Raw genomic sequence first — 27810 nt, forward strand, 5'->3', positions numbered from 1 at the left:
ATGCGGTACCGTACGGTACCAGGCCCTTATTTAGAAACCATCCATCCAATTTTTAGAAAAATGACTTTGAAATGTTCTCTAATATGTGAAGGCTGGGAATGTTTAATGAAAATATTAAAAAATCAAAAACTGAAAACCCCAGCGTTCCCGGGTTAACCGCCAGCCACTCAGCCTGGCAAAAGGAGAAGAAAATCTCCAGTCCTATTATAAAGGTTGCAGTTCTTCCTGCATGTAGCATGTTGGTAAATGAAGAGCGTGGTCGCTGTCATCTGCAGAAAACTCATCTACTACTTACCCCCTTACAGTTAAGTAATGACTTACTATTCCCTCAGCCTGCAGACCAGCACTTAGCGTGCGATGATATTCTGGCTTACTTTCTGCAATTCAGCCTTGTGAATCTTAAAAATTTCTCCATCGCTCACTCGCCCAGACATGGCACAGGGAATAACTGGCAATATGACTGAGGCTCATACTGTATTTTAAGATCTTCCCATGTCTCTCTTTTCTGATGCTCCCACAGCTCATAGTAGTTGGTCATTTTATGTTGATTCATTTGTGACCATATGTATGATACTTATGTATCCTCCTTCCTTTGCATCCTTGTTAATTTATATTGGAATAAAGGTAACCAGTGTAAAGGTGTTGGTTTTCTGGTATAATTATATCAACCATTATCTGATCTGCACGCTTGAGGAAAAAACAATATCTAAATTGCAGAAAGTGGATTCCATTCACAGACTAAGTTAGAAAAGTATCAGAAGTACCAACAAGAAGAGAGAATGATCATAGTTTCCTCATTCAAGGCAAAACACTATAGTTACCAGTCTTGTGTTCTTACTGTAAGTTTCTGAATTACACAAGATACCATATAGGTTATTTTGACTGTTTAAATTAGTCAGTAAAATTAATCACAATTTTAAGACAGAGAAGATACCACATTACTATGCTAAAGATATATATAATTTGTGCCAGCAAAAATACGTAAGTTGCTTTTCAGGAACACTGAGGATGACCATGTCCAAAGCAAAAGAAGTTCTTGGGAGGAAGGGCATTCATTTGCCCTTGGCGAAATGAAGTATATGGACAAGGACCCTGTCCCTGACTTTCATTTCTGCTGCTTGCCCTGCCCTTCCTTCAAGATCTATCACTGTGTCCTCTATCTCCCTATCTTCAAAATAAGTATTTGCAGTCTCATATGGAGTAATATACAGTAACTGATTTAAGCAACATTCAACTTAATTACGCCCGATTATTGTTGTGCTTATAATGCAATGTACCATATTTACGCGAATAATACCCGCACATTTTTTTAAAAATTTGGGGCACGATATTGGGGTGCGGGTTTTATTTGCGTCAATGTTGGCATTTTTTGGGTCAAAATCAGCCTTCCTAAATTTAGGGTGCGGGATTATTCGCGTAAATACGGTGGCAGGTATTAATCGCGTAAATACGGTGGCGGGGATTATTTGCGTAAATACCCATTTACACGAATAATACCTGCACATTTAAAAAAAAAATTGAGGCACGAAATTGGGATGCATTTTTTTGTGTCAAAGTTGGCATTTCTTTTCTTCAAAATAAGCCTACCTAAAGTTAGGGTGCGGGGATTATTCGCGATAATACGGTATTTATTACAATGGAGCCAAACATTTCTAAAATTATATTCTATGAAGGGAGATTTATAATTAAGGAGTGCCTATTCAAAACATACTATTTCCACTTCAAAAACTTCAATATTTCTTCCATACACATTGCAGTAGTTTTATAGTGTTAAATGCCATGAGCAATCTAGACCAACAGATGCAATCTAATTCCTTTAAAATTCTACTATACTGGATCATGGGTATGCTCCATGTACCTTTTATTATACATTTGAGTTATCTCACAACTTTATGGTGGAAATAGCACATTTTGAACAGACACACCTCAATTGTGTTTCAGTGGCGTCACAGCTTCTGTGTCCACTTAAGACAGCCATTACATACTACTCAAATCACTGGTTTGTACCTGTTTCTTCACGTTTGCTGGCACTTCTTTTGGTTTCGCACAAGTTTTAGCCTGCTGCACAATTTTCTCACTGAAACAAACATATTTACCACTGTATTAGATATCAAAGTATTTACAGCACATAATACAATATACATATATATTTTCTTTACACAAAATGCGTACACTAAAGTAAGACTGTTCTAGTCCAATCAAACAGTATATTAGGTACAACAAGTACTTATTGGAATTAATTTTGTACAGAAACTTTTGGGTAAAAGCATAATGAAAATTGTTAATAGATTTTCATCTTTTCATCATGTGCTTCCAATGTACTGAAAAACAATATAGGCCAAATATTTATGATCTAGAACAGATCACAACATGCTACTTTTCTCTATGACAATATATTGTTACACACACATTTTCGGATGACCCGTCCCTAGCACAAAGACATATTTATGTCAAAACATAAGTAAAAAAAACAACCAAAACCCAACAATAGAATTCATCATCAACAACAACAACAACAACGGAATTCAAGAGTTGCAACGCAACCCAACAAATAAATTTCAAAACAATATAAAGCAAGCAATCAAGAAAAGAGATATCACAAAACAAGATAATACTCAATATAAAAAATCCAAAACTCCCCACACAAAGAGCCCTCCCCAAAATACACAACTTATGTGCCATTAGTCCAATAGTAAATTTCAAAGATACGCCAAGTTTTAAAGTAGACTACCTAAATATTTAGAAAGGGCATATGTCGGAGAACCAATTTTACTAACAATAGGACTAAGAGGAACACCTTCCTTATGTATTTTGGGAAGCCCATGCAATCTCGGAGGAATAGCATCCCCTGGAAGGAGACTGTTAGCTGTATCTTCTGGAATAGAAGATTGCTTGACCAATTTGAGAGTCGCATTTGAGTAGCAAGTTGGGGGATCAGGACTGTTAATCCTGTATGTAGTCTACTTCAACCACACCTGGGTAATACCCCTTCCTATATTAAGGATTCCACACATTTCATTGAGAAGTTAAAAACTATATCACTTCAGCCAGGCGATATCTTCGTGAGTCTCGACGTGGTGTCTCTGTTTACGAAAGTACCTGTTGATGGTGTTATGTCTCTCATTAATGATATTTTCACTGAAGAGATCACAAGGCTTTTCTACTACTGCATGACCTCCTCCTACTTTCTATGCAATGGGAAATATTATGAACAGACAGATGGTGTGGCCATGGGAAGTCCTTTCTCTCCTGTTGTGGCTAGTTTCTTCATGGAAAACTCCGAAGAGAAAGCTTTGTCGTTGGCACCTTGCAAACCGAGGTGGCGATATATGGATGATACGTTCGTCGTATGGACGGAAGGTGAAGACAATCTTGGTCACTTTCTGGATCACCTTAATTGCCAGCACCCTTCCATTTGTTTCACCATGGAAATGGAATCTGATGGCAAAATACCATTTTTAGATGTTCTCGTCACCAAGAAAGAGGATGGATCTTTAGGACACAGCGTTTATCATAAGCCTACACACAGCAATAGATATTTCCACGCAGATTCTCACCATCACCCTGCCCAGAAACATGGTATCCTTACAACTCTGACTACCAGGGCCAGGAGGATTTGTGAAGTGTCAGCTCTACAAGAGGAAATTAACACCTTGAAAACCACCTTTGAGAGCAACAGTTACAGCAGAGCTTTGATCTCAACAGTTCTGAAATCGACACAGAATCGGACGTCTATTAAGGAAAAAGATGTAAAAGGCACTGCTTACCTACTTTACATACATAACACGACGGATCGTATTGCTAAAATCTTACGTAGGTACCATGTACGAACTGTTTTTGGAACATAAATTAAGATTAGGCAACTCCTGCGACCAACTAAGGATACTTTGCCTAAATTGCAACAACCTGGTACCTACGGAGTTCCCTGTACCTGTGGCAAGGTTTATATTGGGTAGACTTCGAGAACGGTATGTACTCGCATCAAAGAACATACCAGATGTATCAGAATTAACCAACCTGATAAATCAGCTGTTGCTGATCATGCCTTAACACCCGGTCATGATGTCTTGTTCCAAGAAGTGGATGTTCTTGCCCGTATAAAGCAATATCGCCCAAGAATTATCAGGGAGGCGGTTGAAATGCGTAAACACCCAGATAATTTCAACCGCGATACAGGCTCAGTGAATCATGGCTACCTATTATCAGAACCATTAGAGAGTAATGCTTTACTGTTGCCATTCGTTGTCTCTAGCTAGGGCTAAAATGGCGTCCCGTTTACATCTTAGGGCTCCATTTTAAGTTTCTTGTTGCTTTCTCCTAGCAACCTGTTATGCGTCGTTTCATTTCTCTGTTGTCTCCCGATGAAGAAAGGCAAGGTTCCTTTCGAAACGCATTGAGTGTGTTTTATAATTAATTACATGGCATAAGCCCAAAAATATACCTCATGAATAGTTACACGGGCCGTGAAAGCCTAAATTATAATAACGGAGTATTTATTTTTCACGTTCTTCAGTCAATTTTGAAACATTCGACAGTAATAAGTGACATACTTTTTGTTTCTTCCTAAGTGGCTGTTTTGCATTACGAGTTCAGTTCCATTTTACATTCGACTCAGTCTAATATTTTCAACTGTGAAATTCAGTTGTGTGTTCAACTTCAGTAACATTCAATCTTAAATTTTTCAAGTGCGATCAGATTTCAGTGACATTCTGTTGTAAATAGTGATTTATTTTGAAACTATTACTTCCAATAATTTTGTCTGTGTAGAAGCCATTTGCCTAAATGAGTACATTTCGGGCACAAGTGCATTGCCGTGTTCTCTTTCCATGTCTACAAGAGCTCCCAGACCTTCTAGAATTTCGAGAACTTCCAGACCTCCATTGGAAGACGATGCAGGGGTGAACGAGTAATAGCAGGACCGCAGTGTATATTACCAGCCCAGACCAAGGAAGGCCCTCACAAAATATTCTGTACCAAGGTGATGTGAAATTTAACATTTATCTTGTGAATAAATTCTTCAGCAATTTAAAAAAAGGATTCCATTAAACTGTTTTCATGCAAAACTCTCCTCTCTGTAATGCGTCAGATAGGAACCGGACACACTTTGTGTCAGTCTTATGCTCAGCTAGCCGACTTGAACAATAATTCCGGTTACAAAATTTCCTCCAATCTTAAGAAAATGATTTTTAAACAGTAGTATAATTGTCTTCTAGGTCAACACAATTTTGTAAGGTTTGGGGTTTTGATGTAATTACTTGACAAATATTTAGGTCTGCTGACCTTTTCAAAATTGTTCAACGTTCGAAATGATGTATTAAAACTCGCACATTGATCAAAGTCATTAGGACAAGAGTAAATCATGTACTTAGCATTTGCGAAAGGGTTTCCTATGTCATGTAATGGTGGATTAATTCACTAGTTTCTTAATTTATTATTTTATCTACTAAAATACCATCGAACTGAATCGTAAGTTTAGGGAGTTGATAACTGTTTCTCTTGACTAAGTTGTTTATGGCAGCCATTTTTCTTTCTGGTCATGTGACTTTGTTGCTATGGTTACATTTCTAAACTGTTAGTGGGCGTGTACCCTTATTATTATGACATATGACGTGCGCTCTCTCTGCTGCATTAATTCTTGATGTTCGTTGTTTGATTTTGTTGTGTAGGTTGACTTGGTAATGTGATGGCTTGCTTCATGCTGAAGGAAGGTCCGTGGTCTTGCGCTTATGATTTGGATATTTAATGTGTGTTTCTTACGAGTATTAAATTAGTTCTTTAACTTAAGTACTTATTCTGATTTTGCTATTCTGACGTTCCTTGATTTGTGGAACTCATTTAAGTGATACATCGTGGCTACCTTTCAATTCCTATAACTAAAGATAGTTCGTAAAGAAACTGTTTTCCGCTCAAAAACAGCAGTAAAGTTTTCCGAAAATCATCGATTTATTATTTTTAAAACATTTCTTTCCCTGACCTGGGAAACTGGAACTGTAAAATGATGATGATGATTAATTGGTTGTATACCAAGTGAAGATAGGAAATTGAATTTAATTATGATTGATTGTTAGTTGAAGGGGTACCCGTGTGTAAAATGATTTGTGTTATTTTCATCTTAACAAAGATTTTCTTGTTCTACGTTTTATTTTAATTTGAGTTAAATTTCTTTACTTCTTGTTGGAGTTAATACATTAACTAACATTTTAATTTCTTTCTATTAATTAAAGTTGGTTCTCTAAAACATGGTCTTGTTATTTGATTAGTACATTAGCTTTAGATTTTGACGGTTCGCCGCCTCTGGGCCTACATCGTTTCAACATTTTAAATATGACTTACGTTGGGGACTGTTACTGTAAGTGTGGTAGTTGTGTTTGTTGTTTTGTGCTGATTGGTCCCTGGTCATGTTTCAACTGTCGCTGTGAATAACTCGGATACGCGATAACGCCTATGTTGCACCCTTGTTGCTGTTTACAAAGCAGAATTATGTGGTTGGAAAAAAACATGACTGCGTGTACAATACTCTTTACGTCTGTAAACATGAGTGCCTTTTTCTCTGTATACCCTACTTCTTTTGCTGTTTGCATATTCATTTGAATTTCATGTTATGTTAATAAACTCTATTCTTGTGATCCCATTCTTTTATTGTGGGTATATGCCTTTTCTACTTCCTTTCATAAGTTTAAGAGGCACAAATTCAGTTCCTGGCAGTCTCTAGCATGTTCCGACCGGTCCACGAGGGAAGTATTTTGTGTGTGTTAGGGCAGGGTGTTTTGGCGAGTTTATTCCCCTAGTACATTGTCATGGCATTGTCCTACATAAGAGGCTTGCAGTGGTGTCTCAACGGCGCACAAGCGCCAGGGTCTTCGAACGGTGGAGCAATCCAACCGATGAGCACACTACTACACTGGGGCGAAACGCTGGTAATTCACGATTGAAAAAGCCTAAACAGCTTAAACGTTTTTAACATTTGCAATCGATGAAATTAAATTAAGGTTTCCTTCTATGAACCTATTTTTGAACATTTGAGATAGTTTGGTCACTTGAAGAGGATGGATGTGAAGATGGTAGCATGAAAGAGGTGTGACAAAGATCTGGAGGGAAAGCCACCTATAGAGCGTTCCAACCTTAAATTGCAGTACAGCGTAGATGGAGCGCGCTGTTGCGAAATCGACTCGTGAAGATCATGCTCGAGTGTGACTCAAACAGGATGTCACAGTTCCACATTTTTGGTTTGGTAATTTTAAGTTCATTCATTCATGAATTAATATTTGTACGATGGTAAAATAAATACAACACACCGTAATCATTGGCGTTGCTCTCAGACATTGGACGTACACCTTCTATCATTTCTGCAAGGCCTGATCTTCCCGCTTTGGATGAACCGGGTTCGGGAGATGAACTTGAGGATGATCCGGAACATGAAGAAAGTCGTATTAAAAACTTTTCATCATCAACATCATCCTATAATTCGTCTGCTTTCCACAAATCTCTCCTCATTTTTCTTTACTTCTTTCACGTAATTTGCCCAATTGTCTTATGTTTTTATGGCATAAAAATGTTAGTTCAGCATTTGGAACAAAACCATGTTCATTACCCGCGTGGACTAAGGCAAATCACGGTCCTCGGCTTTTCGGTGGCCTAAGTCCCGAACTCACCCCTTCAAAAGCGGCCTGCCGTGCACTTTTCACTGCCGTATCCTTCCATTCTCTTGTCACTGTCTGTCCAATATTTTCCCACGATTCATCTGTGTAAATTATAGCTTTATTTTGTGCCCTCAAACGTTTCATCTCCCTTAGATACCTGTGCCTCCAATTAATAATTTCATCGGTTTCAATGAAAGCTGCTTTATTAGACCCTACCCCGTCTTAAATAACGGAAGCCTATACCATGTAAGAAGCGATTCAACGTAATTTTGGAAAATCGTGGCAAAGAATCTTCTCCATTTGCCCGACTCAAAATCACATTCAATGTCGGTGGTATGTGAGCAAATAAAAGAGAGTGAACCATTCCACACACTCCACTTCCCACAATTTCATCATATTTGATTTTCCTTTTTCTGCCGTCCTTCTGGGTTTTTCTTTTTTTTTTTTCCCCCGGGAGTTCGCAAAGGACCATGTGTGTGCTCCTTCCTTATAGCACAGATTGTTCTTTCGGAACAACCTGTAGCTTAAGCAGTTTCACTGACTGCGCTGCTCATATTCATAGACTTTAAAAAATAATCCAGGACACTCATTAAAATATTGCGTTCTTTTCCCCTGAGTTTACCTACGGAACGTTTTTTTAAATTTGATGATCCATTGTACACCCTTCTGCACTCTTTCTTCGAACTAAGAACCCCCCGCACGAGCACGAACGGACAACTACACAGGCTACACAAACACAACAAACACAATCCACTTGTCCTCAAGAACTATACATTTATCACTGATCTTGTCCGGCTCCATGGCTAAATGGTTAGCGTACTGGCATTTGGTCCAGAGGGTCCCGGGTTCGATTCCCGGCCGGGTTGGGGATTTTAACCTTCATTGGTTGATTCCAATGGCTCGGGGGCTGGGGTGTGTGCCGTCTTCAGCATTATAATTCATCATAAGTAGGGCCCGGTTCTTATAGACGCGCAGGTCGCCTATGCGGCGTCAACTCGAAAGACCTGCACTCGTCCTCTTCGGAGGCCACACGCCTTTATATATATATATATATATATATATCACTGATCTTTATTTAATCAATCTTATAATACTGATTAAATGAACACCACTGCACACGGCTGTCAGTATATTTAAAAGCTCAGCCAGCCGAGTCACTCGTGAAACGTAAACAAACGAGACGTTCTCCCTGTCATAAATTAAGAGTTAACGAGATAAGGACTTGAGGTATGATTTAATAATAACTTCCATATCCGACGACCGTTTGCTTTGCTTTAACCACGCCATGATCCTTTTGCACTTTTTCTTCAAAATTAGATCCCCACGCACGAACACGATCTTACGAACCACACAAACGAAATAACTTTCCCTCAAGAATTGTACATACGTCACTGATATGTATTTAATCACTATTGTACATACTACTGATGAAATGAGCACTGCACTGCATGTGACTGTCTGGAAATGTTAAAAGCGCATGTTTGGGAGATCACTACTGGTACTTAGCCAGCCAGGCAGCCAGCCAGCCAGCCGAGTCACGCGCGAAACCAAAATTCAAGGAGATATTCTTACTGTCACAAATTAAGAACTAAGCAAGATAAGAACTTCGGGATTGTTTTGAAAATAACTTCCATATATGAAGACCATTTGCCTCGCTTTGACCTCCCATGCAAATTCAATAGGAAAGACGCTGGCCAGCGACTGACTTTTTCGTGGCTGTACGTCTAATTCCCTGAACATGACTGAAAATAAACGCATATACTGCTTTTTGTTATCATTTAAAATTAAAAATAAACTTATCTACATCGAGCTGAAATGTTTCTTTACCAGTAGTGAAAAAATTAGGAAAGTAATGGATATAAAATAGGAGTTATGACATGATAAGTTCTATGCAATGAAGATTTTGCATTTGGCGAAACTTTCCATTATACCGTATTTCACGGCATAATCGTCGCCACCGCGTAATCGTCGCATCCTTTATTTTCAATACAAAAATCGGACTTTAAACCTTTAATTACATAATCGTCGCACGTCCAAATTTTGTTCACTAATCTGGTTAAAAGGTAAATGGAACTGCAACGTAAGTTGCACATGAATGCGCAATTTAAATACGTGTATGGTTTATGGGCAATTTGGCAACACAGTCACGTTTGCGACATGTTGCACAATGTATAAATAAATAATACCGGTATATGTACGACGCATGGCTTACCGGTAGACTATCGGCAGTTTGACAACGTGGTCGCGAGACAGTGTACTATTTATACACCACCTACATATTATGAGTTCCCATTTGAAATACGTAAGGCTGTAAGTTATCGCTTATCGGCAACGTCGCCAGAAAATACCGGCTAGGTAGGTTGAATGGACCTCGAACTAGCCCTCAGATATAGGTAAAATTCCCTGACCCGGCCGTGAATTGAATCCGAGGCCTCCGTGTAAGAGGCAAGCACGCTACCCCTACACCATGGGGCCGGCTCCTGTGTTATTGCGCACAAAGTGAAATCCAAGACGATAACGCAGATTTCCACGGAATTATTCAGCCGAATTATTTACGATGTCTCAGTTGTCATCGCTAGACTCTTATCTTACTACTACGTCATAAGTGTCCGGGCATGGGATGAAAACTTTTATCCAAGCAGTCAAGATAATTATTATCCAATGCTATTAAAGTTTTATTTTATAAACTCGTCAGTAACGTAATGTAAAATCATCAATAACTGGGAAGAAATATTAACCTAATTACCGTATGTTTAAAAGAAATTGAAAAAAATGAATGTTTGTTACTGACGTCTCGGAATACAGTCAACTATACAGTAGATCTACACCGCGCTAGCTAGAGCTCCGGTTTGCGAGCTTTGCACAAGCGCAGTAGTGTGTCACAACCAACGAGCTAAACTGATAAATTGTTGCATGCTTCCTTGCTGCCTAACAGTATTGGCTGCTCTGGAATGGACAGATCACAGATGCATTTATTTGTTTCAGATTTACGTGATTACTGTAGACATGTGTGCGTGAGAATTTGTTTTTAATTTGTGTTTTGGGTGTTTGCAGAAATAATTTGTTTTAATAGTGAACAATTACGGAAAGTCATTTATATCGCAAAACATTAACGTGTGAAGCATTTATAAGCGATTATGGGTAAATATAGAAACTATTCTGCGGGCTTCAAGCTAAGCGTAATTGCCTTCGCTGAACAGCACGGGAACAGAGCTGCAGAAAGAAAATTTTCTGTGAGTGAAAAGTTGGTGCGTGACTGGCGGAAAGTAAAAAACAAGCTAAAAAGCACAAACCCTTCTAGACGCGCGTTTAGAGGTCCTAAAACAGGGAAGTTTCCTATAATTGACGAAGAAGTGTTTAGGTACGTCAGTGAAATACGTAACAATGGCTGCAGTGTATCATATGAAATGTTACAAATTAAGGGACAGGAGGTAGCGCGCAAACACAACATACCGGTAACTCAGTTTAAGGCGACTCGTGGGTGGATTAAGGGGTTCATGCGACGACACAATCTGTCAGTGCGAAGGAGAACAACACTAAGCCAAAAGTTGCCTGCTGATTACACGGACAAGATTGTAAATTTTCACCGATTTGTCATACGTTAGCGCAAGGAAACTTCGTACTTGCTTTCTCAAATCGGTAATGCCGATCAGACTCCAATCTTTTTTGATATGCCTCGCAACAGCACTATTGCGCTAAAAGGATCACGGAGTGTATTAATGAAAACCAGCGGTAGTGAGAAGTTGCGATGCACGGCAATGCTAGCCATTACAGCTGACGGGAGAAAGTTGCCGCCTTACATCATTTTCAAGAGGAAAACGATGCCTAAGAATATACAGTTTCCCCGTGGAATTCATGTACGAGTGCAACCAAAGGGTTGAATGGACGTAGAACTCATGCTGGACTGGGTTAAAAGTGTGTGGAATAGAAGACCTGGTGCACTACTAAAACAACCAGCTCTGCTTGTTTTAGATAGTTTCCGAGGTCACCTCGTGGACGAAGTGAAGCAAATTCTCACTACAAATAAGACACGACAGATAGTCATTCCTGGTGGCCTAACATCTGCTTTGCAGCCACTAGACGCATGTGTTAATAAACCCTTTAAAGACCACTTACGTCGATTTTACAACGAGTGGATGATGAGCGGCGATCAGCAATTGACGCCTGCCGGAAATATCAGGCGTCCACCCTTGGACTTGTTATGCTCGTGGGTGAAGAAGAGTTGGGATCTTATACCACCTGAACTAGTCTCCAAGAGCTTCAAAAAGACTGGGATTTCGAATGCACTAGACGGTTCCGAAGATGACGCAGTGTGGCAGGGAGACGAAGAATCTGATACTGGTATTAACAGAGGCGAGGACGGCGCATCAGATAGCGAAACCTGCGATAGCGACACCGAAGATTTGGAATAAATTGCGTACCGGTAAGTCCGCATTTCACAACAAAGCGATAATTTTTTGCAAGTGTAATATTTTAACTTTAATACTCAAATTAATGACAAATTAACTTAATACGTTCATTTTTATTTTCAGGTTGGAAAAACGTTCGCCGAATTGTTGCGAAAAATTATGAATTTTGTTTTAGACTATTTTAATTATTTTGATGTATAAACGCGAGTATTACGTGCATCTTAAATTTGTATCAAATACAATTTAGTTATAAATACATTTTTTGAGTAATACAAATACTGGTATTAAATATTCATCGTATAATGATCGCACCCTACAACTTTTTTCGAAAATTTTGGTATAAAAAGTGCGACGATTATGCCGTGAAATACGGTATTACCATTTTCACACTAAATTATTTTTTTTACATTTTTTTTGTTTACGGCATCGAATGCGCCTTGAAATTCTGTACATAACACGATATTTACCCATTTTAACCGATAACATTCTGATTTACAGATATTTGGCAAACCCGCTGCATTAGAGTAGGACAGCTCTACCCGCAAAACATGGGAGAAGGAAAGAGACGGAATTATCCCATTACTGCTGTACTGCAATTTAAGGTTGGAACGCTCTATAGTGACAGACCAAGGACAGGATGGATCTCCAAATAAAAGATGATCTGCAAGAAAGAGGAGTGGAATTGTGTCAAGTTGAAGAAGTGTACTTGCATACACTAAGTGGAGAGCGCTCTTGCACCGTACCTAGGAAATTCGAGACTTAAATGATGATGATTAGTAAAATTCCATTTCCCAAATTGTTGAATGAATTGTCTCATTTTCACATTCTCTGAACACTTCCATTTATGAAAGTTGAAATCACACTGAAATACTGAAATTGCGAACTCAACAAACCAACGACTGTTAAAGGAAGGGACGTGAGGTTAGGGCAACTGAACTCACTTTCCAAGAAACAAAAATCTTGGTAATGTGACCATTCGGATGAGAGTGAGATTAAGACGTCCCAAGCTGAGCTGCCTTATTCAAAATACTGTACTGTATTTCACTGCCACGGTTCACCTCATTAGGAATTTCCAATAAGCCTCTTTGTCCATGCTTTTACTGCTAAAGGCGGCGACACACGCTACGTTTTGCATGCGCAAGCCAAAGTCGCAGTGTAAAACTGAATGTTGCTTATGATTTGTTAATAGAAAAAGTCAAAGAGGTTGATCTAGAAGCAAATAAAGATAGAGTTATTAAAAAAATTAACTCGCTTCGAACCTGCTTTCGGAAGGAGCTAAAGAAAGTGAGAGACTTAAAGAGATCGGGATCTGGCACTGATGAGGTTTATCGTCCTATGCTATGGTATTTTGATGAACTGTTATTTTTGGCAGATCAAGAAACTCCAAGGTGAAGTGTCCGTACAATGCAGGAACCAATACAAGAGGATGACATAATAAATCAGGTAAGGTAAAAATATATTTAGAGATATTTTTGTGATATAATTATTATCTAATTAGTTCAAAACATATGAAAGCCTTTCTTTTACAAGCAAGTTAAATTATTGTTTCCAGAACAATGACGGCAATATTGATGAGGTTGAAATAGAAGAAGTGATATATCACAGTCAGCTCCATCCTCTGCGTCCTCTTCATCAAGGCATCCAAAGAGGAGTAAAAATCCCGACCCAGCTGATGAGGTACTGCAGATTGTTGGAAAAAAAAAAAAAAACACCACCTCAAGTCACAGGAGGAGGAAAAGTATGTGACATTTGGCAGGCACACTGCAGAAGAATTAGCTGCACTTGACGACAACAAAGCTACATTCTGCAAGAAAGTCATCAAGGATGCAATTTTTGAGGGTCAGATGGGGACACTTAACTGAACATCAACAGTAGTGACACAGGGAGTGTCATCCCACCCACAGTCACTTGTATACATCCGGACGGAGGACGACATGCACTACGGAAACTCACAGACTTCCTCAAGCAGTGTCACTGGAGAATACCTGTCAAGTTTTCAAGTAAGTAATAGCATAACGTTGTGTAAGCCTACATTGAAAATCACTGTTAATCGATCATTCGGTCCTGTCATTCTACCCTGCCTTCATTATTAAAGAATCGCTTGAACATATCTCTTACTTCCTTCGCCTCTTGACCATAATTCCTATTGAATCCTCTTTGTAATGAAATGAACACATTATCGGCCAGCTCTGTATCCACCGCGTTGATTTCTTCACGACTGAAAGGTTGTGGAGACCAGTACGACGTAGATCGACGTAAATAGTTATGCAAACGGCAACAAGCCAAAACAACAGTTTCTATACGATCTAATCTTAAATTGATTTCCGTGTGAAAAATTCTAAATCGTGAGGCCATAATTCCGAAAACATTTTCCACTATCCTTCTTGCTCGTGAAAGCCGGTAGTGAAACATTTTTTGTTCTGGAGTGAGATCCTTTTGACCGAAGGGCTTTAAAAAGTCTCTGCGCAAGGCGAATGCTTCATTTCCCACAAACACAAACGGAAGTTCGGTTTTGCTATTTTGTGGAAGTCTTGCTTTCGGCAACAGGAGATGACCATCTGCTAATTTTTGGTAGGACCTTGTGTTTTCCAATATTCCCCCATCTGAAATTTGGCCATTAGTTCCAATGTCACAGTAAATATATATTCATAATTTGCATTCACAATAGCCATTAACACCAAACTGTTTGATCCCTTGTAATTCCAAAAGAACGATCTACTTCCACCGGGAGGGATTATTTTTATGTGTTTCCCGTCAACAGCCCCCAAGCAATGCGGGAATTGCCATCTCTCTTCAAATTCTGCTGCAATTTGTAACCACTCTTTCTCGCTTGACAGGAACTGAAAAATAAAAGAAATACGAACATTAGAACTTTCTTTCTTTTCAGGTAGCAGAAAATGATCTGTGAAGAGCTGTGCACGTGCACGAGTTGCGAATAACGACGACATTTATTTCCTACCGATGCTTATATTTTCATAACTATACATTTTGTATTACTCATCAATTTAAATAAATAAATAAATAAATAAATAAATAAATAAATAAATAAATAAATAAATAAATAAATAAATAAATAAATAAATAAATAAATAAATAAATAAATAATTTATATCATACCCTGCAGTATTCTTCCTTTAGTTCCTCCTAAAATGCTCTGCATGTTTCTTGAATAATTACTCCAAGGGTATGACTACAAATAGCTGCAGAGAACTTCAGATCTTCATAATTCCTTCCAGTGGCCAAGAAACGGAGTGTTACAGTGAGCCTTTCGTGTGGAGTAATTGCTTGTCTCATGATTGTGTCGGATTTTTTAATTCGAGGAGTTACCTTATTAAGAAGAGTTAAATATGTATCTTCATCCATGCGCAAGTAATTATACCAGTCCCCTGGTTCTAACCTCAATTCACTCAGTAAGTTCGTGTATGAAAAATCTTTTCATTTCAGAAAGTGTTTTTCTTCCTTTCTTCTTTTTGCAAATTATGGCAAGAGCTACGTATATACTATCGTCTGATGTTTCCACATAAGCTTGCGAACATAACTTCTGAGAAAGACTGAATGGTTTGTGGCAGTCTCTGAGTTCCGTCTTGCTAGTGACTTAAGTTTGCGCATACAAATACTCTGAGTAATTAAAGCTAGATCGCCTATAAACTGTATCTTCTTTGAAGTTGATCTTGGCAGGTCATGGATGTAAAAATTGAATAGAATGGGAGATAATACTGACCCTTGAGGTAAACCATTATTTAGATTTCCACCGGCTTCGTTCACCATTCAGATATACAGCAAGTCGACGGTTGGATAATATGTTGTTTAGTAAGCATGCTAGCTTCTGACAAGTGATGACTTGAACAAACTTGAGCAACAGTCCCTCTCTCCAGACCGTGTCATAAGCTGATGTAAGGTCGACAAAAGCTGCAGCAGTCTTCAGTCTTTTCTGGAATCCTGCTTCGATCTGTGTTGTCAGTGTTAACACCTGATCATAACAACTAGAATTCTTTCTGAAACCCCTGGTTCAACTGGGATGACTCTTTCTACTGCTTCCTCGATACGGTTAAGTATCATCCTTTCAAGCATCTTGTAGATTACGCTAAGGAGTAAAATTGGTCGATAATGTGAAGCATCAGTTCCTTCCTTTCCTGGTTTCAAGACTGCAATTACTTTGGCTTGTTTTAACAACTTAGGTAATTTACCAGTTCGTAGAATTTGTATGGCCTTCATAAACTCAGGATAGATTTCATCCAGACCAGCAGGTTTATTTATCTTTATCTTGGATAGAGCCTTGTCCAGTTCTTCAGTACTGAAGTCACAGGAATACTCCGGATGGGATGTCAACTGTGATCTTCTCGTTCTTAGTTGCTTCTTAACACTCCTTGCGTGTATCTTATTCATCTTCGCTCCAGAGATTTGTGTCAGTCTGGAGGCAATGGTATTTGGGTTCATTGGCCAACTTCTGGGTTTCATGGTAGGGTCACTACCAAGTTTTCTTATGAGGTTCTAGGCTTTACGACTACAGTGTGTGAAGTCCACCTCTGCTGCAGTTCTGTGCCACTTCTCTCTCCTAGATTTATTTAGAGCCCTTAGCAACTCATCAGCTGTAATTTTATTAGGAGAGTTCTGATATTCGGTGTAGAGCTGATTACAGTCTTCTGGTCATCCTGGTATATACGTCTTACGATATCCCGGGGGAAGGAGCCTCCCTGAAGAGTGCCAGATAAGGCATTCGGGCGTTCCCTGAGCAACAATGGAACACCGGCTGATTCTTCCACGAAGGCGCTGCTACACAGCAACAAGCAGATGATAGCAAGATGGCCATAGTAGGCTGCCTACAGTACCATTTATGAGCGTGATGACGACGATCAAAAGAAACAAACATAACATATCAAGGAATAGACACTCATGGTATAAGTCTACGATAGTACTTCCAAGGACAAAATAAAACGGAGTATTTACAACATACTGTTTCTCACTTCTATACAATATTGTTTATGTTGGATGAACTTGTCATTGTCAGGGGGAAGCTGTCCACCTGCGTGATAAAACGATCATCATCACATGTCGCTGGACTCATTGCTGAACACCGTGACCACGTGAAGTGAGCGTGACCAGCTAGTCTCAAAGCCTGCTGAAGATATCCTGACTTAGTCTGTCCAGCTGCTCGCTGATGATCTCTCCCTTGGTTTCGTGCACCCAACCTTCCCTTCCATGATTAATTTTTCTAGATATTCTCCATCTCTTCTCGCAATATACCGGTGAATGTTCCATTAACGATTCATAAGGAAGCTAGTCAGTAATAGATTCAATAGCAACAATAAATTCATATAATTCATCAGTTTGCAATAATAGTGTCTTAATTTTATGTACCTATCAATTTCTGGCTAACATCATAGCTTTGACAGTTAATACATTTTTTTTAAATTTTTTTTTTTTTTTTTTTTTTTTTTTTTTTTTACACCTATCATTCACTTAATATACAGGAAATAAATTCAAGCAAGAACTCACTTTAGAATATTGTCCTTCTCCTCAACCAATCGTTTCAAGCGTTGTCGCTCAGCTTCTTCCTGTTCTTTCTTACGAGCTGCCTGAATTCTCATCTGCTCTTCTTCCTAAAATTGAAAATAAAAAGTGCTCAAAGACCAGAATTTCACTGTTAAGATAATGTACACTGCAGTATTTTCAGATGGTAACAATCAGGATTTCAAGAGTTTTCAAAACACACAAGATTCATTTGCTCAAAATATCAGCAGCTAATGAGAAGCGGTAACTAACTTGCCTCCGTAAGGGGACCATTGGCTTTGGGTAGATGTGTTCCGTTAGGAGGAGGATGGTCCCCTCAGTGTAGGAAATAACACTAGAACCCATCAAGTAGTGCCTGTTCCCAAGTTACGGATGGAAATGAAAGGTAATTGTACTCAAAGTCAGTTAGTTTGTTTGTTTACTGATTTGTTTATTTATTTGACGTGTTTTACTTGACATACTTAAGGCTACGAAGCCTCCTCTTACAGTACACTAAACCAAGGTTAGCAATAAATGAAACTAAGACAATTTACAGTTACTAAGAAATAATGTAAGGATTAAAAACTTGAAAGAATTAAACATGTGATGATAATAATAATAATAATAATAATAATGTGTAACGCTAATAACAGTCCCAAGTAAATAGTACGTAAACATTCCTTATACTGGTTTTTGAATGAGGAGCCTGACGCCAGGTTCTATAACTTGTCTTGTCTAGAGTTCCAGACACACTGTTAGGAGTGGCGTAGTCATCTCCTCTGCCTGCAGTAAGTAATGGGAGAATTCATTAGCTGTGTAGTTATAGTAGCAGCTAATACACTGACTGAGCATCTCCTGGTATACAGAGATCCCCTATACAAAGTGCCAACGGCTCTTAGGAGGTGGACGAGCGAGTAGAGGTTCAGAGCACCCTCTTGCCCTTATGATGAGAAACTGTTCAAGGCAGATGAACAAAAACATTCAACAGCATGGGGATGGAGGTCAAAGGAAACTACTTCATTAAAGAACTTACTGATATCTGTAGTCTAGCAAAATCATGGAACTTGAAACTTAAGATCCAGCAGGGTAAGCAACAGAGCTTCCCATGTTATCATCCAGTAAATGCCTGCAAAAAAGAAAAGGACAAGAGGAAAGGAGTCATGACAATAGGCAAAAGGAATGAAAGAAGTTAACTGATAAAAGGAAAACTGAAGGAGACAGAAGAGTAAATGCAACACAATGATATAGACATCATAAGGATACGAGAAACCAGATGGCAAGGAGGAGAATTCTACAGCAACCATTTTTTAGTAATATAGCGGAGGAGAAAAGGGTGGAAAAAATGGAGTGGCAGTCATATTGAACCTAAAGTGGACAACGCAAGTATGTAGCTTATATACAAAAAATGACAGAAAATTAACAGCATCCCTAATGATCTGATGATAATACACTTACTTCTGAACATCAAGCTCAAGGGAGGAGTGAACTGAAAAGTTATGAGGATACAGCTGAACTAAATCAAAGATACTGTGTCGATATTGAGAGATTTAAATGTAATAGTAGGTTCTCAAATGAATACAAAGGGAGCTCAAAATTACGGTACGGCTGAGATAAATAAAGGAGAAGAACAACTGATTGAATTCTGTAAGGAGCAGGAAATGGTAATCTTAAATATATCATTCAAACTACATTTTAGAAGATAATAGACCTGGGGGAGAAATGAGATACAAGAATGACTGTATTATAGTCGAACAATAGTTTAGATAAATTTTATCTAGCCATAGCTGCCGAGAATCTAATCTAGAGAGTGAGCATAAATTAGTCCTAGCAGTTATATAAAATTTAAGAGAGTGAAAATAAATATGAACAAAAGTGGAATATGGAAGGCTTGAAGGATGAAGGAATGAAGGATTTGTTCAAGAAAAGATTAAATAAGATTGCAAAAAGAAGGGGAGAGGAAATACGAGATGTCAGGACGTTAAAAAAGAAATAGTGGCTGTAGCTAGCGAAGGACTAGGAATGAGAAAACAAAACAAAACAGCAAACCATGGATGACTGAAGATATCTTAAACCTTATAGAAACTAGGAACAAATGGAGAAGAAGAAAGTGAAAAACTAGACAGATCAATTTAGAGCAGAGACACAAAGATGGGAGGGATATAAATCAAAGTTATAAAAAAAAGCAGGAAGACAAGATCAAACGCACCGTAAAATAAAAACCTAGCACACGAGCAAAGTCTATGGTGATAAAGAACACATGAGGAAAATTGTTAGTAGGTAGTGAAGAAGTGTTTAATCACTGGAGAGTACTGTATATAGAACGGCTATACAGTGTTGAGGAAGTAACAAACAACATGGGAAGTTGGAGAAGAGGAAAGAAATAATGGCTTTCCAATACACAAAAAAGAATTTGAAAATGCACTACACTGTAGCAAAAGGAGGATCTGATACAATACCGGTAGAATTTCTAAAAGGAATGGGTGATGAAATGAAGAATCAAATATTCAAAATAAAGATGATGATGATGATGATTATTGTAGTTTAAAAAGGCCTAACATCGAGGTCATCGACTCCATATTCAAAATAAAAAGTGCTATGAGAAAGGAAAGCTTCCTGATTTCACATAAATGACTCATATCACATGCTTACAAAGTACTCCTACATATAATAAAAAATAGGATTTAAAAAAAGGTAGTTGAATATGTGAGATACGATCAGTTGTGTTCAGACAGAGGAACCATTTTGGCTTTCTGACTGATAATGGAGAGATTATGAGATGAACTGAAAAATGAAATGAAATAAAAAATTTATCTGGAAAAGGTCCATGATACTCATGTTCCACATGAAAAAGAAAAAAAAGGGTGGTGGAGGTTATGAAGGCAGAAGGTTGGACACCTGAGTGCGAGACAATTATTATGATAACGAAGGGAGGAGGTGAAAAACAATGTTGGCACATAGCCAACTCCTGTTGAATAACACCAGGGGTTTGCTCAAGGCTTAATGGATAAATAACCATTAAAGTCTTAAGCCCTCACTCCATACGAACACTAAGCAGAAGTATGGAATTGAACCCAGTCTTTTAGCATGCAATCCACTAATTAGAAATTAGAAATTGTACACCAACACATCTTCTACCCTGCCAGCCAACATCCTAATGGTGAAATATTTTTCCATTAACAGAACCAGAAGCAGCTAACCACATTGACGGACCGTATTGGACTTGACACCTTACCGATCATGGACACCAGGTGGGGTAAAACAATAATCAGGTTTGGTTCAGAGGAGGGAGAGGAACCAGGGGTGCCATTTTTACTTTATGACTGATACTGGAAAGATACAAAATGAGTAGAAAAATATATCAGACATTTATTGATCCGTGGACTGGAAACTCATGTTTCAAGTGCATACCTGCCAACTTTCAAAAAGAGAAATCTGGAACATCTTTAAGTGGAAATTTTTTAACAGTCTTGAGACATAATGAAAAAGTACGGCAAGGGGGGGGATTATAAACAATATAAACAAATACAATATAAACAAGTTAAATACAGTAGAACCTCGATGCATCGTTCCTGGAACTGTCGTTTTCCCATATTCATCACTGACTTTATTCGGTCCCAAAAATGTTCCATATAAACCAATGTTAAATTTCCTCCACATCTGCCGTTTCTCGAACTATCATTTTATCGCATCGATCATTGAAAAATTATTTGTCCTCGGTCACAATTTTCCCGCATTGATCGATCATACGTAAGATAAATATATGCAAGTTTTTTGAATTTAGAGGGACTGCTCAATACTCTTAGCATATAATAGCGGCAACCTGTTATGCGCGAATGTACGTGCGATTCGGAGTTAGTAGTCTTGAACAAGGTTCTTGTAGGCTGGAGTGCTGTACGCAGGTTATTCGCGTGCAACCTCACTACGAGCCAACGCTTCTCCTCGGCCCACTAACCGACCCCTAGAAGTATTCTTGTTTACAAGAATTAAAAAGTAGACAGCGTAAAACTCAATTTACCACCATTTTGTGTTGGTATAGACTGGCTGGGGCTGCCAACTTAGTTGAAAATAAGAGAAAATCGTGCAGTGCGCCAGATACATTTTAATTAGTTACAGGGTGATTAATCGCCTCGCACCTCGTGGAGTGTGAGGGATGCTAGAAGACTGTTGACTACTTTGTTGCCCTCTGCTCAATAGTCTCATTACAAGCCGAACCGCCGGGCTGAGTGGCTCAGACGGTTAAGGCGCTGGCCTTCTAACCCCAACTTGGTAGGTTCGATCCTGGCTCAGCCCGGTGGTATTTGAAGGGGCTCAAATACGACAACCCCGTGTCGGTAGATTTACTGGCACGTAAAAGAATGCCTGCGAGACTAAATTCCGGCACCTCGGCGTCTCCGAAGACCTTAAAAAGTAGTTAGTGGGACGTAAAGAAAATAACATTATTATTATTATTATTATTATTATTATTACAAGCCGGACCTAACCAAGCCAGACCAATAATCTTTTCTCACAGCCTAGTCTTGTAAGTAGTTCCCAAGTTGGCAGCTTCTTACAAGCCGCTGTGATATCATTCGAGACGGGCCGCATTGAATTTCTAACGTCTGTGACATCATCTGAGCTGAGCTGCGGGAGCTGTGCCGTGTTGGGTAACTAACCTATCATTCGTAAAGGGTCGACGGAATCTTTTCCTAAATACAGGTTAATGCCGTAATATCCACGTATATCTTTAAATCGCAATAAAAGAACTGAATGTTTTTGCGAGTATTGACAGTACTTTACTTATAGAGCGGTGCTGCACTGACTTCGATATGTCACTGAAGTTTCAAAACTTTCTTTTTGAGGGGCTTCTTATCAAGTTTCAAAACTTTCTCTCTTCTACTTGAGTGGCTCAAAGCAATGTTGTGAAATAGAGGTCTCAGAAATTTTCATAGTAGAAAAAGAGGTGGTTTTTCGTCTTTACACTTTCTATACTTAAAGTTACTGTTGAACATATCTTTCGGAGAAAATAAAAATAAAAAGGTAGACCTTTTAGTAATTTTCTTCGGGGCAAGTACTGCATAGCGGAAGCGACAAATTCTGTCGTTCACTGCAGAAGTGCCACAGACGATGATTTTCGGCATCTGAGGGCTCCTCGATCTCGAAAATGAATAAGACACAATGTTGGACTTTGAGTAGCTGGAGAAGAGAAATGTTCTAAATAGCCTTTACAGTCTGTTTGTTTTTTGGCATACGAACCATAATGTCATTTTATTCCGCTTGGCGTCTTAGGTTGCTGAAGAAGAGCTTGATATCATCGCTTGTTAGGTTCTTCGTCAATGCATAATGCAAATGTATACTTATGAGGTATTTTACGCAGGCCACGGTGGATTGGGTAGTCAAGATCTCTGCCTGATGCATTTACCTCATGATTTTTTTTTACTTTCTTTGAATGCATTTGAATTTGCTTAATATATGACAGGAAATCATTAATTAACCAACTGAGGTGTTCATCTTCAGAACTAAAAGATGCTCGTTTGATCTCATTTCTGGAATAAGTCCCATGTGAGGTGTTTCAGATGTCATGCGTATCGAACAATTTCATAAAATGCTCCATAAAACAAATGGTTTATTTTAAACTGTATTTAATGCTCTCAGAACAAACCACCTCCACACTTTTCAAACCAGAGATTGTTTCAGCGGAAAATACAATATTTTTAGCTCTTGCTACTTTCATTTTCTCCAGATTTGAAGGGCAAGTTATTTTTCTGGTAGGTCCCCTAATTTAAGATTTCTGAGTTAGAAGAGGCCTCTCAAATGATCGCCGGTCATGGTAGCATTGTTTACAAAAATGTCCAGTGACAAAGTTTGGGATCGCCCTATTCATATGATGTAACTAGGATCAAAACTTAGGAACAGAGGCCTAATTTCATCAGCTTGAAGTCGTATCTCATGCGCAATACTTCCTCTGTATAATGTTTCGAACACTGAACATTCACTGGAAACTTGTGAAACGAAATTCCACTACCTTTAATTTCTTGTGAATAAACCACGACTGGAAATGCGAATGCTTAACATCAGACAAATAAAAGTTCACAATCAACTCTGTTAATAAACACATTTAAAGGCACGAACGTGGTAGACAATGGGGGGGGGCAAGAAAGCGAGCCTAGCGGTCCGGCATTGAACTTCAGTGTGACCACTTCAATAGCATTTTATGGGCTCTATTTCCAGGCCTTGTATTATAACATAGGCAACGGTTTTTCCCCTTCCACTGTTGATTATTCTTGAATTTAACTTACTTTTGTGCATGTTATTGCACATGAAATAATTATTTATGGTTACTGGAAGTCACTTCTATATCTATTGAGTGTTCCGTAAATTAAGATAAATAGTAAATCATCGAAATGCACATTTCAACCAAGATTTGTGAGAGTTACAATTATCATAATTTAAGAAACTTATGTTAGTTGAAGAATGAACTGAATATTTAGATGAAGACAAGGTAATTGGAATTTTGAAGGTAAATACCATTTTAATTAAGCTGTGTTAATATATTAAGTGAGTCCTGTTATGTCAACATCTATTCTGATTACTTATTTTCTCATTTAACTAAATTAAAATTTTTATTCCCCTAAAAATGTGTTTGTTCATTTGCCATGATCACAAAGTCCTCTTGATTTAAGGCTCGGTTTCTTCAACTCTGTGTTACATTTTACTTAACAAATGTTAACTAACAATTGTTATTAATTCAACACTTCATTTAAAATTACCCTGTTTCACGAACACATTTCCGTAAGATTCCTGAACGCGTTTGGCAGTGAGCATCTTTTGCTTCTTTACATAAAGTGCTCCTTGTGGTGTGTTGAAATAGTATTTTGTCACACAGACACATGGTTGACATTATTATAGGTTATGGTTAGAGCCCTGCACGGATGCGAATATCCGTGAAGTTAGTGTCTTGGCGGATACTGTATGGCAGTGCGGATAATTTTGCTGATAATTTATAAGTAATGATGTTTATTGATTTTCACTCAGCTATACTCTTGTTTTTGCCTGTGGTTAGGCCACCCTCGACATTGGTTTGGGCGAATGATAATATATAGAGCCTTGAGACCATAAAGCCTACTGGGCTCCTGTCCGCAAGTAATAGAAGAAAGGAACAAAGGTCAATATGTCGGTAGTTGTCGCGGCTGTAGGAGTTCGGCTGCCAGGTATCAGGCCTATTGTATTATGTTAACAGATCTATCCGTTTCAATACCTTAGGTGTAATATACTGTAGTTAAACATTTAAATTATCCGCGGATAACCATTTTGTGGATGCGGATGAAGGAAGTGCGGATGCAGAGCGGAAATGGATATTACTTTGTATATCCACGCAGGGCTCTAGTTATGATTAGCGGAGACCGCTAAGACGTAAACATGTCAAGTAAGAGGCAACAAAAGCGTTATTATGATGAATGTGAGACAAATGTTGTTATAATTTTAATTTAAAGTTATGCGAGTGTGCTTAAAACATTAAATAATGGACTGTTATATCACAACATTTGATATAGCTTATTGTTATAGGAGTGCAATCTAAGGCTCCTACATCACCGGGAAAATGTGATGCAGTAACTGATATATTTGGAATGATTTTCAGGCATTCTTTTATTGCGGAGAAAATAAAGTAATTCCTTGTTAATGCTGCAATGGCAGCAGGAATTCTTTGCAGGATTCTACACTCTCTTTTCTTGCACTCATGAACACAGTCGCCTACAATTACATGAAAAGTGTCTCAAGCATAATATCTAACAAGTCGAGGCCATACCCTGCGGTCAACCGATTTCACTCTATGGGGAGACACTCAACAGTAACTCGTGTATAAGGGTTTAAGTCAATACTCTTTCGTTTTCGAAAAAAATGATGTCATGTCATTCCACACAGAATCCGCTTCGGACAAAGTGGAGGTGATAGAACACAAAAAGGCAAACAAATTTTACTTAAACATGCCAGGTTCGCAACCTAATAACTTCTGAAAAATTGATGAATCCCCGATTCCAATGCAAGACATATATACTTGGGAGTTACATCACAGTCGAACAGAGTGGTGGCATAGTGCTCACCGTACTTGTCTGTGAACCTCGTAGACGTGAGTTCGAGTCTCGTCGCAGCTATAATTGTTGTACAAAATAAATTCCTAGTTAAATGAATGTTATTAAAAAATTGGAACATGAATATTACACAAATTGCAGTACACTTTATTCTCTACCTGAAATTAATATAGGCCTAAATGTTCTCACAGTTACTGCTGGATCTCTTTCTCTGTATATATGTATTTTAATTTGAGGTAGAAAATAAAGTTCTACTGCAATTTGATTATTATTTTTATTTGCATTTTTTACTTTCACATTCCCTGAAATAATAATTTAATTTGTATAAAAATGTATGTCTATGGCGAGACTCGAACTCTCGTCGTCACGGCTCGGAGACAAGTACGATGACCGCTCAGCCACTGCTCCACTTGTTTGAGTTACAACTCTTCAGGTATATATGCGTTGCATTAGAATCATGGGATTCGTAATTTTTTCGGAAATTATTAGGTTGCGGACCTGATAAGTTTAAGTAAAATGTGTTCGCATTTTAGTGTTCCATCACCTCGACGTGATCCGAAGCTGATCCTGCCTCATGACATTTGACATTTTTTTCGAAAACGAAAGTGTATTGACCTAAACTCTTATACACGAGTTACTGTTGAGTGTCCCCCAACACGTACATTAAGCTCATTGAAATCAATTGGACGCAGGGTCTGACCCCTCCCTGTAAAATCTATAAGCAACTGCTGCACTGGAGAGGCCGATAAGCTTCAATCTGTTGGAACTCTAACCTATTTCCAATATAATCTAGTACCTTGTTCATTATGGCTTTGGTAATTAGAAATCTTGCATCTGACAACTCTAGAAAGTCATTATTTCTTATTATGGGTCGTCCTTTGCCTTCTTCAGTTTATAAATAGTCTCCATACAGCAGTAAAGCTTTAAACTTAACTCTTCTACATGCCTCCATTTTGAAATTTCAGCAGTTGTTAAGAGGTTTAACACAGGGGTGTTGCCAGGTTAATTTAACACAGGTATTAACAATTTGTTAGAGTTAACAATTCTTGATGAGACGACCATTTTGTTAAATTATGTGTTAAGTCACCTTAACAGCAGAGTTAACACTTAATATTTGTTGAAGAAACCGGGCCTAAGTGTAGTTAAAAATCCCGTCCTTCGTAATTTTGGTAATGTTCCTTCCACTTCCATTGTTCTTATATGTTAGCTTGTGACACTAGGTAGTACCTTTAAGCCCAGTTGTTGTCAGGTAGCAGAGATTAGTTTGATTGATTTTGGTATTTTTGGGACAGTGCGTCAGAGAATGAATGAACATGGAGTATAAGCCATGAGTTGGAATTTAAATAATTACAATTGAAAAGACTGAAGTCTGACTAGGAGGCAACTTACAGTTGCAAATACATTCATATGATATCAACTCCACGTTGCTTGATATAAATACCGATGTAGAGAATTCAGTAAAAATGAACAGGAGCAAGCTTGATAATTCAATGTTATTCCAATAGAAAAGGGAGAAAGAGACAAAGTGCCATAATAACTTCAAAAAAGTATTACAATAAAATAGAAGAAAAATCCTTAAAACGTTCTCGCAACCATGCAAGAGAAAGGTGTTGCAAAGTCCATGATTATACAACAACCGCCAGCAGGAGTTTTCCTTTCAATAAAGAGATTTCTGAAGATTAATCAAAGTATGAACAATGCTTTGATGCTTTCACGGCCCGTACTTATAGACATGATATATGCCTTTGGGCTTAGGTTGTGTCAAGAAAATCAGGTGAAATTCTTCACGTTTCTCTGGTTAACAAACAGGTCGTCCTCTCATCATAATTCCCTAATTATTGGTTAACTCTCTTTTTGCTATTTGCTTTACGTCACACCGACACAGATATGTCTTGTGGCGACGATGGGATAGGAAAGGCCTCGGAATGGGAAGGAAGAGGCCGTGGCCTTAATTAAGGTACAGCCCCAGCATTTGCCTGGTGTGAAAATGGGAAACCACGCAAAACCATCTTCAGGGCTGCCGACAGTGGGGTTCAAACCCACTATTTCTCGATTACTGGATACAGGCTGCACTTAAGCGACTGCAGCTATCGAGCTCGGTGGTGAACTCTTACCATATGACACGGTTTCATAAACGGCAACAATATTTGGTATCGATTCTGGGTAATGTCTTGTATCCTTCCGCCCTTCCTTCTTTATTTCACC

The 27810-nt window shown here is 38.5% G+C and overlaps 1 protein-coding gene across 1 annotated transcript in view; it reads right to left on the bottom strand.

Annotated features, from left to right (window-relative positions):
* LOC136875488 (inner centromere protein) overlaps positions 1–27810 on the bottom strand; it is a 283305-nt gene that overhangs the window by 53784 nt on the left and 201711 nt on the right. The window contains exons 10-11 of the mRNA XM_067149035.2: positions 17546–17649; positions 2008–2077 (exon numbers count right to left, since the gene is read on the bottom strand). Coding sequence (XP_067005136.2) covers positions 2008–2077; positions 17546–17649 — 174 coding nt within the window. The remainder of the gene's footprint in view (positions 1–2007; positions 2078–17545; positions 17650–27810) is intronic.

The sequence above is a fragment of the Anabrus simplex genome, chromosome 1 (genome assembly GCF_040414725.1).
Source record: "Anabrus simplex isolate iqAnaSimp1 chromosome 1, ASM4041472v1, whole genome shotgun sequence".
Classification (NCBI taxonomy): Eukaryota; Metazoa; Arthropoda; class Insecta; order Orthoptera; family Tettigoniidae; genus Anabrus; species Anabrus simplex.